General features: G+C 36.9%; 1 protein-coding gene across 6 annotated transcripts in view; it reads right to left on the bottom strand.

Annotated features, from left to right (window-relative positions):
• The window catches only part of LOC111512285 (uncharacterized), a 157172-nt gene that overhangs the window by 15650 nt on the left and 124227 nt on the right, over positions 1-17295 (bottom strand). For all 6 annotated transcript variants that reach the window (XM_074175101.1, XM_074175106.1, XM_074175102.1 and 3 more), the window contains one exon: positions 12223-12289. In XM_074175101.1, coding sequence (XP_074031202.1) covers positions 12223-12289 — 67 coding nt within the window. The remainder of the gene's footprint in view (positions 1-12222; positions 12290-17295) is intronic.

Raw genomic sequence — 17295 nt, 5'->3', positions numbered from 1 at the left:
GTGATTCCCCATCGTAAAAAAGATACGATCTTTCATATAAAAAAATTTCATTGGAGCATCCCTTGTTAAGATACAGTCCCTTAAAGGGGGTACATAAAATTTGTACATAAAAGTTACAATATTGAAATTAACCTGACGTTTTGTACTACCAAAAACTTATTTCCGATAGCCTGTTTTATTCTAAACAGAAAATGTCTCTTGGGTTTTTTGCCCAAAATAAACCAGTTGGCAGCAAAAAAATATTTTACGAACAACTACAGAGATACATCGTCATAAATGCGAAAATACGAAACTTATCTATCTAGTAGGTCGCTATTAGCGATAGTGACAATTAAATTGGTATGACGCTGTCAGTTTGTGAATTTTCGAAATTGAATTAATACTAATTGTGTGTTGTTGTTCTGTTCTTAATTTGTTACTTTAATAATTCACTTGTTATTAAAATGGCATACACAAATGAGGAAATGGCTGATATGTATTACGTTCACGGTATGTCGCAGGGGAATGGGTTAGCTTCTAGAAGATATGCTGAAGTGTATCCTCAACGGCAGCATCCTTCACATAGAATATTTGCTCGATCCATCAACGATTACGAGAATATGGTTCATTCGACAAAAGAACGCAGGATTGTCGCCATCTAGAAGTACGAACACCACAGCTTAAGGAAGCAGTACTTAATTTGATTGAAGAACAACCTACTACCAGTACTAGAAAGATTGCTTTCCAGCTAAATGTTGACGGTATTTCGAATTTTAAAGGAACACCTCTTATACCCTTACCATCTGCAACGAGTACAGGCACTGTTACCGCGAGACTATCCGAACCGTCTTGAATTTTGTAATTGGATGCTGGAAATGTTTAGAAGAAATTGTGACTTTCTGAAGACGATAGAATTCACAAACGAATGTAGTTTTTCTCGGGACAAGATTATTAATTTTCATAATTACCACATATGGGCTGATGAAAACCCTCACGCTATTGTCGAAACTAACCATCAAGAACAGTTTTCTCTTAACGTGTGGCTCGGAGTTATTGGGAATGATTTAATTGGACCTCATTTTCTACCTCCTCGATTGAATGGTGAGGCCTACGTTCAATTTTCAAGAGAAGTGCATTCAGTACTGCTGGAGGAAGTTCCTTTAGGCGTCAGAAGGAATATGTTATTTATGCATGATGGGGCTCCCGCCTATTTTAGTCAAGTAGCACGTCATCATTCAATTGAAACATATGCAAATCAGTGGATAGGTCGAGGAGGACCACAGAACTGGCCCGCTCGATCCCAGGATCTCAATCCTCTCGATTTCTCTATTTGGGGCCATTTACAGCATTTGGTTTATCGTACTCCTGTTCGCGATGTAGAGGACTTAAAAAACCGCATCATCGATGCGTGCAGGGTAATCAGAGATACTCCAGGAATATTTAAGCGAATACGTGGCTCAATGCGCCGACGTCTAGATGCATGCGTAATGTCTGAAGGTAGACATATTGAACATTTACTATGATTTCTACATGTTGTGTGTTTTGTTATTAATAAATTAGTTTTGTTTATTGTCCTTTAATGCAGGTACTAACTACAAAATAACAATACATTCAGTACGCATTTATGATGATGTATCTCTGTAGTTGTTCGTAAAATAATTTTTTGCTGCGAACTGGTTTATTTTGGGCAAAAAACTCAAGAGACATTTTTTGTTTAGAATGAAACAGGCTATCGGAAATACATTTTTAAATGGTAAACAAATAATAAGACAAAAAGTTACATTGGAAATAAATTTTACGGGTTGCGTTTTCCACCCCTTACAACCATGGGGTAAACCAAATAAATTACTGGCTAAGTGTCTTTTTGGTAGTACAAAACGTCAGGTTGACTTCGATATTGTAACTTTTTCAGTGCTTGTGAAAAAATTGTTATACAAATTTTATGTACCCTCTTTAAGGGGATGTATCTTAATGAAGTTTCTTTATATGTAATATCCTATCTTTTTTTCGATGAGGAATCACCTCCTTAAATGTTTTACACTTATTCATTTACACCCTGTATTTTCCCATTTCCTGATTTTGGTTCTTGATGATCCGTACCTAGCACATTTATCAGTACTTTCGTTGCATGTGATCTTTTGCCTACTGGGAAATTGTAAACACTGCCTTCTCGAAAACGAATGTGTATTGATCGAGCGTATAGCTGTAATGTAGAAATATACCCGCACAGTATATTCCAAATCCCAGAGTGAATTTGATCGTGATACTTTGCAAGACAAATCCAGACCAAGGAGAAGCTATTATATTTTCAAGAAACCAGATTTGTTTACCAGATGATTTAGGATAGATAAGAATAGGATAAATCTTGTGAAACGACAACTATCTAGTATTATGATTCCCAACATCCCACATGATTCATTCAGAAGCCCGAAGCTTATAATTCAACAATGGATAAACTGATGACTCTTCCACCGGAATCTGAGTATTGAGTATTGTTAGTACTGCGTGGCCTAAAGTAACTACACTGTGTTTAAACAAAAATATCCATCCGTTTTTAGGGATGAAAAGATATTCCTAGCCTTATTCTGGCTGTTAGTCATATCATTATTGAGGATTTGATCATTTTAATTTTTTGTTTCATATCAACTAACAGAAGGTTCAGTCATGACTTTGATATTTGTAGTAGGTTTTTGATGTATACAGGGTGGATATTTTTATTTAAACACAGCGATGCTACTTATGTTAATTTCACTATGAACCGATGGCCTCCAACTTACCAATGACGTCAAAGAATGGTTCAGTCCAAAAAGCTGCTCAGAATACTATCAGTGCTTCAAACTGGTTCAACACTTTTAGTTTATGGATGTGGGATTAAAATTTGTAAAACATTGAATCATATAATTTTTGTGTCAGAACTATAGTCTGGGTTTTTTGGCCGGGGTCTGCGGGTTTTTATGCCTGCCGTTCGTCTACTACTTTTTTTAAGGATAAAACACAAGCACTACAGGAAAATCCTTAAGGCGCTCTCAGAGCGGTGCTTGTGCGAAAGTAGCGATTCACATTGGATTTGAATCGCTGGAGATTAAATCCATTTAGAAAAAAGTTCTCAGGAAGTTTATTTTACAGAAACGCAGTTCTCCAAATGAAAGAGTTCTTGAACATTAAAGTTCGAGGTGTACTGAGTTGAACCTCAAAACTATGAGCAGCCACAGTCCGTCGCGTATTTCTGATATTTACCACTTTTGGTGAAATCAAATTTCCAAGTCACTTCAACACTTCCTGTGAAAGTATTTATAGAAGAGAGACAAATCTCCAACCTTTCTTCGATGTTCCAGATTATCAAGGTTGCACGTGATGTTCGCGTCTCCAATCAGGCGGATGGCTCTTTTCTAGATGGAATCCAGCAACTTCAGGGTGTGTTTGGGGACGGAACTCCACACATGAGAACAATACTCTGAAGAAGCTCTGATCTGAGCTTTACAAAGCATCAAACGTTGCTGAGGTGTTTACAGTTTTCTAGTTCGGAACAGTGTTTTAAGATTTTGAGAAGCAGTCTTTGCAATTCCAGCAACGTGATTGTGACAAGACATACCTCCTCCTGCTACCTCTTCCTCCTCCTCCTGCTACCGATAAAGATATGCCTCCGTAGCCAATGTCCTGAAATCCACATGGAATGACGTCGTCGTCAGCAAAGCAATATATTAGATTCTCGGTTTTTTCCAGTAAGTCATTGATATACAATAAAAAGAGGGTTGGAGAAAAAATGGATCCCTGGGGAAATATCAAGCGCAACAGCTCTTGATTTTCCATATTTTTCGAATGCGTTATTCCAAATATGGGTGACATACGATAGGAGGCCGCCTGTTGATCTTTGTTTCCGAAAGCCATATTGATGATCGCTCAAGATGTTGAAGCCTTCCGAATATTTGAGGATATGGTGGTTTACGACTTTCTTCATGAAATGGAATTTGTCTCCGGTTTTATGTCAACATTGGTGGGCAAAGCTTCATTTCTCGCAGTTAGAATAAATTACCTCTATTGTGTACCGGAAGGACAGGTAGCCAGATTTAACTGACGTTCATTGTGCCTTTTTTCTATTGAAATTATCCTATTGCCTTTCTATACAGGGTGTAACTAAATAAGTGTAAAACATTTAAGGAGGCGATTCCTCATCGAAAAAAAGATAGGATCTTTCATATAAAGAAATTTCGTTGGAGCATCCCTTGTTAAGATACAGCCCCTTGAAGGGGGTACATAAAATTTGTATAACAATTTTTTTCACAAGCACTAAAAAAGTTACAATACTGAAATTAACCTGACGTTTTGTAAAAAGACACTCAGCGAGAAATTTATTTGGTGTACCCCATGATTGTAAGGGGTGGAAAACGCAACTCTTAAAATTTATTTCCAATGTAACTTTTTGTCTTATTATTTGTTTACCATTTAAAAATTTATTTCCGATAGCCTGTTTCATTCTGAACAAAAAATGTCTCTTGGGTTTTTTGCCCAAAATAAACCAGTTCGCAGCAAAAAAATATTTTAGGAACAACTACAGAGATACATCGTCATAAATGCGAAAATACGAAACTAATCTATCTAGTAGGTCGCTATTAGCGATAGTGACAATTAAATTGGTATGCCGCTGTCAGTTTGTGAATTTTCGAAATTGAATTAATACTAATTGTGTGTTGTTGTTCTGTTCTTAATTTGTTACATTAATAATTCACTTGTTATTAAAATGGCATACACAAATGAGGAAATGGCTGATATGCATTACGTTTACGGTCTGTCGCAGGGGAATGGGTTAGAAGTTTCTAGAAGATATGCTGAAATGTATCCTCAACGGCAGCATCCTTCACATAGAATATTTGCTCAACTTCATAATCAATCACGAGAATATGGTACGAACACCACAGCTTGAGGAAGCAGTACTTAATTTGATTGAAGAACAACCTACTACCAGTACTAGAAAGATTGCTTTTCAGCTAAATGTTGATCATATGACGGTATTTCGAATTTTAAAGGAACAACTCTTATACCCTTACAATCTGCAACGAGTACAGGCACTGTTACCGCGAGACTTTCCGAACCGTTTTGAATTTTGCAATTGGATGCTGGAAATGATTAGAAGAAATTGTGACTTTCTGAAGATGATAGAATTCACAGACGAATGTAGTTTTTCTCGGGACAAGATTATTAATGTTCATAATTACCACATATGGGCTGATGAAAACCCTCACGCTATTGTCGAAACTAACCATTAAGAACATTTTTCTCTCAACGTGTGGCTCGGAGTTATTGGGGGATGATTCAATTGTGCCTCATTTTCTACCTCCTCGATTAAAAGGTGAGGCATACGTTCAGTTTTTAAAAGAAGTGCATTCAGTACTGCTGGAGGAAGTTCCTTTAGGCGTCAGAAGGGATATGTTTTTTATGCATGATGGGGCTCCCGCCCATTTTAGTCAAGTAGCACGTCAGCATTTAACTGAAACATATGCAAATCAGGGGATAGGTCGAGGAGGATCACAGAACTGGCCCGCTCGATCCCCAAATCTCAATCCTCCCGATTTCTCTATTTGGGGCCATTTACAGCATTTGGTTTATCGTAGTCCTGTTCGCGATGTAGGGGACTTAAGAAGTCGCATCATCGATGCGTGCAGGGTAATCAGAGAGACTCCAGGAATATTTGAGCGAATACGTGGCTCAATGCGCTGACGTCTAGACGCATGCGTAATGTCTGAAGGTAGACATATTGAACATTTACTATGATTTCTACATGTCGTGTGTTTTGTTATTAATAAATTAGTTTTGTTTATTACCCTTTAATCGTTTAATGCAGGTTCTAACCACAAAATAACAATACATCCAGTTCGCATTTATGACAATGTATCTCTGTAGATACAGGCAATGAAACAGGCTATCGGAAATACATTTTTAAATGGTAAACAAATAATAAGACAAAAAGTTACATTGGAAATAAATTTTAGGGGTTGCGTTTCCACCCCTTACAACCATGGGGTAAACCAAATAAATTACTGGCTAAGTGTCTTTTTGGTTCTACAAAACGTGAGGTTAATTTCAATATTGTAACTTCTTCAGTGCTTGTGAAAAAAATTGTTATACAAATTTTATGTACCCCGTTTAAGGGGCTGTATCTGACAAGCGATGCTCTAATGAAGTTTCTTTATATGAAAGATCCTATCATTTTTTCGATGAGGAATCACCTCCTCAAATGTTTTACACTTGTTCAGTATATTCTTTGCTAGTAATTCTGGTTTCATCGAGTATTTGTGTATCTTCGAACGAGATAATCTGAGTGCCTTCTTTAGAGCATGTTCGGCTACAGCTGATATATACGGGGTATATCGGATTCTTTGTAGCTGCGGGTCGGTGTACATTGGAACCTCGAAAAGAAGTATAGGCACCCGGCTCTCTGAACACAAGAGAAATTGTCGACTCGAACAAACCGACAAATCAGCTGCATCCGAACTGCTCTCAACAAAATTACTCTCCAAGAGTATATAGAGAGGTAATAGAAATTCAGAAACACATGAATAATCTCTATAGAATAGAAGAAGCAATAAACATTGGTAAAATCTGGCTACCTGTCCTAAATGGTGGTAGATAATAGAAAACAGGAGACAAATTCCAACCCTGTAGTTTCTGCGTTGGGAACGACTCGAGAATTTTGACCATTACATTATCACCTTTGATATTTGATATTGTCTACCGTGGTCGTAGACGAAACGTTAGGTATAATGACCTGCAGACCACTGCCAAAAACCTGAAAAAAATCTGTGACATAGTTATCTACGGCCGTGAAAGTTTACACCCTTTGATCATATTCTCTTTAGCCAAGAAAGGGAGGAATACAAAGGCATTTAAATTAGAAAGACGTGCCCATTTAAGATCTATCCAAATTAAATTTAAAAATTCAGAGAATTCCAATTAGCTCCGGGGACATTCGAAACAGAAAGTCGCCATTTTAGTTTCAATTTTTTTTATTATTTGAGAAGATATTAAAAAACAAAAAAATTTTCCCATTGATACTTTTCAAACTGAAACCATCAGTAATTTCAATTTTAAGAAACCCTGTATTATAGTAAAATTTCCAACGTTCTTCAAATAAGCTCTGAAATGACAATTATTTTCCTAATTTAATCGAATCAGTATTTAAAATGAGATTGTCAAATTTCGATTCTTTTCGAATATCTCCGGAACTAATCGGGATTTTCTAAAGTTAAAACGTCAGTTATGTTCCGTCTTTACTCCTATTTTGAATTTAATTTTAATTTATTATATTGATTATATTGAAGACAACAACGATAAAAAAAACAACAATAAAAATTAAATGGCGCTCCGGGGCGACTTCATCGATTCCAGTGGCGCATTTGCTTTTTCAGCTGCAGGAAAACCGGAAAAACCTGCAGCACCACATCATTTGAAGATCTTGATCTACTAATGTCCTATCTCTCTCTCATAAAACAAAATGTAGGGTGTCTCCAGAGGCTCCAATAGATTCAATACATCGCCAGAACACTTCGTGGCACAACCATCGTCAAACTTAAACCAGTCCGTTTCGTCTTTGACCAATGCGTAATAATGGACAGATTCAACGCCAGAACCACAGTGAACAATGACTGCATGAATATTATAATAGTGGTCTGTTAGATTGAAATGTTCATCTATTTCGAACCTTCGAAAGAGTTTCTTGCTTCCGTCAGAGGTTGAGTCTTGTTTGAAGATCATCAGTGTTATTATTAAATTGACTGATGCCTCTGATATACTTGTAACATTCAGTTAGTTTGGCACATGTTTGGCAATACAGTCGATCATCACCTGATAAAAATTCCATTTTCAGATGATTCATCAATAAGCTTTGCACGAACTGGTTATTAGTCATGTCAGGAAAAGCTAGATGAAGTTCCAGAAATTCACACATAAGTTATCACTACCTCTTGAACATTTACTACAAAGTAAACCAGTGAGAATTTTTCCAGCAAAAGATTTACAAACACAAGACGAGATGGACTGTACGGAATCATTCAATCCAGAGTGGCAGGAGTATTGATTTTGCTATTGTTTTGCTCACGAAGAGTATTCAACAAGAACCCCAAGAATTCAGAACAATCCTCTTGTGGTCCTAACGAGTATTAAGTGGACTTCAAAGACTCCAGGAAATCGGTTGGAGGAAAAGATGATACTGCAGCTGCATGAACAGGTGTTTGAGTTTGATGAATAAGTAGGAAACAATTCCGTTCTCGTTCATCATTAAAACCTCGTTCTTGAATTTCTTCGTCATGAACAACACTTGTGAAATGCTATTCATGTAGCAAGTGTTTCCTAAATTATCCAATCCAATTTTCTTCTCTAGATTTTCAAGATAACTTTCTATTAATTCGTAAGGAAGAACATGTTTCACAGAATCTCCATAAGAACCATTTCTCAAGCTATGATCGATCCTTCCTAGTGAAGAAGGGTTTCGTAGAGGGATCTATTCGGCTCTTGCTTCATGAAGCTCTTTACCGTGGCGTTTTCTGAAATAATTTTCTCTGTGTTCGATTTTTGATATCCAGACCGCGATATTACTGTTCTTGCCGCCCGCGTATACGATATTCCGTCAAAAGCGGTCAGGAGTGCGAGAGAAGAAACGAGTCGCTCGAATGCTCGACAAGCTTTCAAAGTTATGTATAAGGTGGGTATTGCTGTAACGTTTCTTCAGAGTAACAAAATTTTCCACCGGGATGTGATACCGGAAAACCTTCATTATTCGAAACAAGTCGCTGAAAGTCTCTAGGTAAGCAGAGTTCGGTTCAATTTGAAATATATGCCCTCTCTATTTACATAAATCACACAAAAGACAACATTCACGGACGGTAGCCGGTCGGTTCGACTTGGGTGTTAGTTCAAGCCCCAGGCTGAACGATCGATTTTCACTTGCTATGGTCCAACCCGTGTTAGGAATCACACGTTGAAAGGTTAATCCTCGTTAGTCCTTAGCTCGTACAAGTTTCGACATCTGAGGGTAGTCGTTGGTATGGGTGCGACAGCTGGTTAACGGAAGTACATATTTTAAACAGAAAGTCACAGGAAAAACAGTCCACGTACTTCCATACTCCAAAATGGTCATCTGTTTCCTAATTTAACCAATTTTGTATCTAAATTATAACGTCAGAAAAAATTAAGAAGCAAAGAAGTGTATTTCCATTGAATATTTGACATCTAAATCGAAATGTAAACTAGTGTGGTGTCGTCAGCAAAGTAATGAAGTGAATTTTCAACGCTGTCCATTCGCAAGGAAAATTGATAAAAATCATTAACAAAAATTATCATATTTGTAATCTGATGCCAAACACATTCAAATGCTCCATCTTCACACTATCGGATTCAGTGTCATCAAATTTGTAGTCAAGATTTATGAAGAATTCAAATCTTAAAAACGTATTGATGTATATTCTCAGAATTATCATTGATAAGTGTATCCGTTGTGATAAGACCACTGAAAATCAGTGATGTTGAAATGGAATTGAATATCAGTTCAATTAAACTGAGCCAACATATTCCAGAATATGCTATCCAATGAATACCAAATTCGAGAAAATGCAAAATTATTCACTTTGAATATATGGGGTATTTGATCTTAAATAAATCGTTGCTGTTTTCAGTAGATGTTTTTCCACATCTAGTAATTTGTAATAAGAAACAAGTACCTTATACTAATTTCAAAAGTAAATAAAAATATACAGGGAGGTGTTTACACTATTGCTGTGCTAGGTGAATTTTAATAGTTCGGAATAATATGGGAACTGGTCAGACCGAGGCAGAATAATTTAGATGGAGAATCAGAACAGCCGGATCGAGAACCATTTCCAACATTCAACATCAGCGATGGAGAACGCTGAGCTCTGAATGGCTTACGAAGACAACATCATCAAGATCCTACCTGCAGATAAGAAAAACGCTACTGTTGTAATGGATACCGATCTTTACAAACAGAAGATCGAAGATGTTCTTCAGAAGAGGCAATACACGAATATTGTACGGAACCCTATTGCATCAATTGAAAGGAAGGGTGTTCCACTCAGAGCGATCATTAGTTCCAGAGATCTAGCTACTCAAAACTTGTTCAGATTTTTGAATTACTAGAGGCAACGAAGTCATGGAGCAGATCAATTGGTCAATTTCGACGTAAAAATCCTTTACACCAACGTGACTATTGAAAAAGCACTTCAAATCATACAAGGAAAGTTATTCGAAGACGAAGGAATGGTGGATAGAACGAACCTACCTAGAGACGTGATCATGGACTTACTAGGATGAACGGAACTGTTATTTCCAACTGAAAGACGAATCCTTTACGAAAAATAAGGGACTGCCAATGAGAGATATATATGAAGTGGTTTGAAAATCTGGGCTTTGAAGAAGCCACGATTCTGGTTGGGATACGTTGATAGCACCTTTATAGTATGGAACCATGGGAATACAGAACTAGACACCTTCCTGGGGCACATTAACAGCGTTGAACCTTCTATCACCTTCACAATGGAGAAGGAAGTCCACAACGAATTACTATTCTTACACGTATTGGTGACGAGGACCAACACTATGTTGGAAACATCTTCATACCGAAAATCCACTCACACGGGACAGTATCCGAATCACGAATCCAACCACCATCAATCTACCAAAAGAGGAATCAAAACTCTAGTAGATCGTGCTTTCGGGCTCTGTAATACTAAGGGAGGTCTCGATAACGAACTAGGAGTCATCAAAAAAGATTTTCAACAGAATGGTTACTCCAAAGTGATGGTGCAACAGATTTTGGCTAGAAGACAGCAAGAGCCTCACAAGGAAGAGAATACGTCACAACCAGTGCTTGCCCTTTCCTACGTCAGAGGATTGCCGGAGAAGATAGGATCGGGTCCAAGTACATCAGAACCTGCTTCTGATCCGGAAACACCATCCGTAGCAGCCTCATGAAAACCAGGCCACCAAATGCGGACTGCGATTCCAAGAATTGCATTTACCGGATGCCCTGTGAGTGCGGAAAATCCTATATTGGTGAAACTAAGAGGCCACTGAAAGTCCTCATTGCCAAGCACAAAAGAAACACACAGCGAGAAGAAATCAGCAAATCGGGAATTGCAGAGCATGCTTGGACTCATCAACATAACATCAAGTGGTTCCAAGCTGAGATCATCCACAGGGAGAAACACTGGTCCAAGAGGAAGTTCAAAGAAAATGCATATATGTTGTCCGACACATTCAACAAAGCTAGCATAGAGATACACAACATATGGAATCCTGTAATCAAGCGGAAAAACGGTGAACTCCTGCTGAACCGGTGAGGCAGAGAGAGGGAAGAGGATATAGATGAAAGCACTAGAATGACCTAGTCATCTCTCGGATGAATAGTCCAGTCATCATCGGAAGACGATTGTGGATACTAACAATCGAAAAGTCGTGAAGTAACTTGTTTTGAAATCTTTTTCAATTTATTTTCAATTCAATTTTTATTTGTTCAATTTTTGATTTTTTGTTCATTTTCATTTCATTGTAATTTCATTTCACGTAACGTCATTTTACATTTTGATTTTATTTGTTCTTTCAGAGATTATATTAGATTAGAATCGTATTAGACAATAGAAGTCCGAACTAATAAAATTTACAATGAAAACGTGAAATTAAAAAAATATATCTATTGAGTCATTGGCCATAATGTAACATTTTTCAGCATGACAAAAAATCAAATACTTTTATTCTCAGAAAATATCCATATATGCTTACCGTGTAATTATTCACTGACACTCTTTTGGACTTTTTCTATGCTCTATGTCTCCGAAATTAAAAAATAAATACAGAAATATTTCAATTTTTTTCTGTTCTCTTCAAGCTGAGACATTACAATGTGTTGAACATCTCTAAATGGTGGGAGCTTATTATTTCGTGGAGATTTTTATATTTTGCAAATGTGTTGAGAAAATTAATGTTTCGTTATAAACTTTATTTTCCACTTCATAATATCTTAACACTATTCAACAATACATTCCTATGTACAGAACAATCTACTTCTAAACTTGTCCACGCGGTAAACCGTCAGGAGGAATTGAAATTATCGGGGAAGTTTAGTAAGGGATTTTTCACGAAATTCCTGCTCGAGTTTCTGGGTGTGTACAGGCTCCTCGGCAGACTCGAGTACGTACTAAGTTCTTCTAATCGTTTAATTCCTTTCTCTAAACTTACCTTCTGAGATTTCTTCTTCTCTCCGGTTGGCGAAGAAGCAAGTTTCGCGTAGTAGTCTGGACCGAATCTGGAAAAGATCAAGATAAATTTTAACAATTGGGAATAGCTACCCCTTTCTTCAAGTAGCACTCCACCACTTATGTATGTTTTTCTGGAGGAAGGGCAAATATAAAGAATCGAGGTGTAGTTTATAATTGGTTTCAAAATAATTCATTCAATAGGAAGCTAAATGTCGATATTGGCGAAATAATTAGTTCTAAGTGAACGGTTTCGCTGCAAGAGGTACCACGACATTTGAAATGTCTCAATTCCGAATTATGGTGAAAATGTAACGAAAGAAGTTGATGACATTTTGAAATTCAGTTGAGGAGATTGTAGAACCTTCAATCACAACATTCAACGTAGATTGTACGGATTTATCTGATGATAAAACACCATAATCTTTGCTTATACCTAATATCTTCTTACATGAGTGTACCTATTTGTTATTGTGTAAATATTTTAAACGAAAATGTTATATGAACATTGTCATCTGGGTCAGATGACACGCCCAACGAAATTATCTTACAGGGACAACTTTAACTACCCATAACTTTCAACATAGCGACTGGGCGCCATCTGGAAAAAAATTAAATGGAAATGGGGGTTCTTTTGACACATCACTTTGAAGCGACTGACGAATACTTCACAACCCCAGAATATGAAGTCAATATCTTCACCTACTACAAAATGGCGGAACATTTAATAATTTCCTGAAGACAAACACATTAATATTGATATTTTAGAAATATTCTTTTCTATGTGCCATATGACAATTCCAACAACCCGATAAGGTTTGTTAATTTATTTTTTGTTTATGAAACACATACCCAATACCAGATGAATTTAACGTTTGGTCAGGAATATTGGGAAACCATATGATCAAAACAGGGGGACTGTATTTAAATAAGCTGAAAACTACTGTTGACCCTCTCTTGCCGTTATTGGAGTGACACCAACCCTCACGTTTTCGGGAAACACATACCCAATATCCAGAAGAATTTAACGTTTGGTCAGGAATATTGGGAAACCATATGATCAAAACAGGGGGACTGTATTTGTATATGCTGAAAACTACTGTTGACCCTCTCATCACTGAAATCGTCGAAGCGAATCCTAATAAATTTGATATGGATATTGTATTCCAACAAAATGGAGCATCACCACATTACGCCAGACAAGTAAGAAACTATTTGGATACTACTTTTTCCGGTCGTTAGATTGGCCGTCGAGGTCCTACAGAATGGCCATCCCGCTCGCCAGATTTGACACCTGTGGACTTTTTTATGGGGCTATTTGAAGCAAAAGATGTACGAAACTGAACCTACTTCAATATGGGATGTACGGCAGAGAATAATAAATATTTGTAGATATATTGACGTTACTGTGTTCGAAAATGTTCGGCGTGATATATCGGATAGGCTGTTCATATGTCAAGAAGTTTAAGGCAACCATGTCGAGCATCTTCTGAACTGGCCTCAAACTTATTACCTCATATTATGTAGTTAAATGTTGATGTATTCTGGTAATTATTAAAAGTTCCGTCATTCTTTCCATTTAATTTTTTTCCCCAGATGGCGCCCAGTCGCCATCTTGAAAGTTTCATCTGTCAATTTCACTTCAAAATAAAGTATTCATGCGTTGATTTCATTATCCCAAATTTCAATTTTTTGAGCTGACCCGTTCAAAAAATAAAAGGGGGAGGACATTAAAGAAATGCACATACCATATACAATACCATATGTATAAAACATCCCACATGAAAATAATGATTGGACTGTATATTTTGATGATCCTTTCTCAGTTTTATTCTATTCTACCTGAATTTTTAATAAAATTCTATATTGAAAAAATGAAAACTTTTTCTCCATTGAGACTGGAAAATTGACCGAACTATAAAAGCGATAGAGAAAGGCAGAATAGGCCACAACAAGACACAAATACAAAAATGGTACTCACAGTTTTTGAACTTTTCATCAAATTTTCCCTGTTGAATTGATTTGAATAACTCACAGCTGGAGATATTCACTAGACAACTTTTCCAGGAGAACTATATTTTTTATACTGATCGAATTATCAGATTCGAATCAGTTCATTTGTAACAATGATACATGATTTATAAGATAGGTGAGCTGCTAATTACATAAGATATATAATCGTATTTCTTGGTTTATCAGGTATTCCGATGTTGATGTCACCAATGTCAAAAACACTCAAGTTTTAATATTTTTAGGAACAAACAGATCTTTTCTCATATTATCAGTAGAGAAGTGTTCTCGATGGGAATTTGTTTATATTTCAAATTTGAAAAAAGGAATTCATATTATAAATAACAGTAATGTAATAATATAATCCAAGATGCAATCAAGAACATGATACCTCTAATTGGCGGAATATTCCTAGCAGATATAACCGCCCCCTTTGCTTGTTTTTGTTTATCATCAATTTATTTCCAGTGAGATGGTATTTTTCACGAACAAACGGATGGGCAGTTCATTAAGTCCGGCGGTGGCAAACTTTCTCATGGAATATTTCGTACAAGGGGCCATGAAACCATCTTTGACTGCGTTGTGTTGATGACACGTTCGTTGTATGGCAAGATGGTGAAGAGATACTGAACGATTTTCTATTATATCTAAAGTCTATCCAAATCCAAGATAGAGTAAAACAAAACAAAACCGAAGCGTGATGTTCACGTGATCGCCCAGTGTCAGATGGAAAGGGCAGCGTCATTGGTGAATTCGCCTTCTTGGTACGAGTTCGGTACCAGCACAGGGTTGTAATCAGTCGTTTGCGTGTTTGTGTGGCGTGCGTTATAGTATATTGTTTAAAATTGTTTTCCAAGATGTTCAATACAGACACTGCTGATGACACTGTGAGCTATCCTCTGAGTCCAGCCAGGAAACGATCCAAAAAAAGACATTTGAGTGTTGAGATGACAGAAGTGATTTTAAATGTGTTCAAGAAAGAGATGGAAGAAATTGAGACATCGACTGTCGACGAAGTCGTATCGAAAGTTTCCGATAAAATTGGAGTGTGTTGCGCTTCGATTTACAATGTTTTACGGGAATATAAACAAAATCATACATTTTCCAAACCGAATACAAATCAGAATCGTCAAACCATTATAAAATCAATAGATGATGCTGATAAACATGCAATCAGGAGGAAAGTGCATGAGTACTTTTTCAGAAATGAAATACCCACGATAGACAAAGTACTCACAGAAATAAATGAAGATGTTTTATTGCCAAGTTTTAAGCGGTCAACATTCCATAAAGTATTGAAACATTTGAATTTTGTATGGAAAAAACGAGGGCTTAATAGTTTATTATAGGATAGAGAGGAAATTGTGTTATGGAGGAGAGAGTATTTGACTAAAATTAAATATTATAGGGAACAACAGAGAACAATTTATTATATGGATGGAACCTGGGTTAATGTTGGTCATACTACACCTAAAGTATGGGTCGATGAAACTGTGACCTCATCTAGGAGGGCCTTTCTAGATGGACTATCCACCGGATTAACAAATCCATCAGGTAAACTTATATTTATATTAAGACCTGCCTCAATCTCAATATATAAAAAGTAACACTCGTATTTGTTTTATTTACTTATATACCTCTTCATAATTTCAGGTGAAGGAAAACGGCTTATTATTAGTCACATCGGCAATGAGAATGGGTTTGTTGCTGAAGGGCTGTGGTGTTTCGAGTCGAAGAAAACTGGAGATTATCACGAAGAAATGAATGATGAATCTTTTGAACAGTGGTTTTCCAAAGTTCTACCCCATCTGGAAGATAATGCTGTGATTGTAATGGACAATGCACCTTATCATTCGCGACGGTTAGAGAAGATTCCGACAACGTCTTCAAAGAAGGTTGAAACCCAAAATTGGCTGCGATCAAAGAATATTAGCTTTGAAGACTCAATGCTAAGAGTACAGCTACTAAAAATTGTCAAGGAGCGCAAGCTTGAATACCAAAAATATATAGTCGATGAGATGGCAGCAGGCCAAAACAAAATTGTCCTTCGCCTGCCTCCATACCACTGCGAGCTCAATCCCATCGAGTTAATATGGCCGGATGTGAAGAATTTCGTAGCTCAGCATAACACCACGTTCAAATTTGCAGATTTCAAAGTACTTTTTAATGAGGCTTTGAAAAGAGTCACAGCGTAGAAATAGGAGAAGTGTGTTCGGCATGTGATATCGGAAGTCGAAACAAAAAAGATGTGGAAGCTTGATAACATAATAGAGGCACAAATCGAGCCACTGATAATTCAGATTGGTGAGGATGACACTACTGATGAAGGGACAAATTCATCCAGTTGAATAATTTTGATTTTACATAAAATAAAAATTATCAGTAAAGAAATAATTACGTCTCTTTTCATATAATGCTTGAGTGCGCTGTGAAAAATCCAATGAAAATTTTTTTATATTACACATATTATCTGCATTTTTTCCGTTAAACTGCAAAACTTGTGCATTTCACTCGTTATTATGAAAATGTTTTCCTAAGTATGATATAGCATTTGCGATCAACAAGATGTTGGTTCTGAATACGACCCTGGCCAATTCTTGAGATTTTCAATATCACGTGCGTAGGGTATGCCATTGTTTACATTCACTCTATCTTGGATTTGAATTTGCTTTAAACTCCCTCGACCCAAACATCCAATTCACAATGGAACGAGAAACCTAAGGGGCTCTAGCCTTCTTGGATGTTTTTGTGAACAGACGTGAAGACGGTACACTGGGCCACAGACTGTACAAGGAAACCAACACACACACAGACAGGTACCTGAAAAAAAAAAAACTCTAACCGCCAGCCACAACAAAAGAGAGGGGCAAGTAAAACGTTTGTGGAGAGAGCACGACGTAACTGTGAACTAGAGAGTCTTCCTGAAGAACTCAATCATCTAAATCTGTCCAAAAATCTGTTTGAACAATGCCTTCTTTTTTTTAGGACAAAACACACGCACTACAGGAAAATCTTTAACGCGCTCTAAGAGCGGCGATTCACATTG

This window comes from Leptinotarsa decemlineata, unplaced genomic scaffold (genome assembly GCF_025532065.1).
Source record: "Leptinotarsa decemlineata unplaced genomic scaffold, Ldec_3_MD MMD2_tig00000882_RagTag_RagTag, whole genome shotgun sequence".
Taxonomy (NCBI): Eukaryota; Metazoa; Arthropoda; class Insecta; order Coleoptera; family Chrysomelidae; genus Leptinotarsa; species Leptinotarsa decemlineata.
The sequence above is the reverse complement of the archived record's forward strand: the minus strand, read 5'-3'. Positions and strand labels throughout refer to the sequence as shown.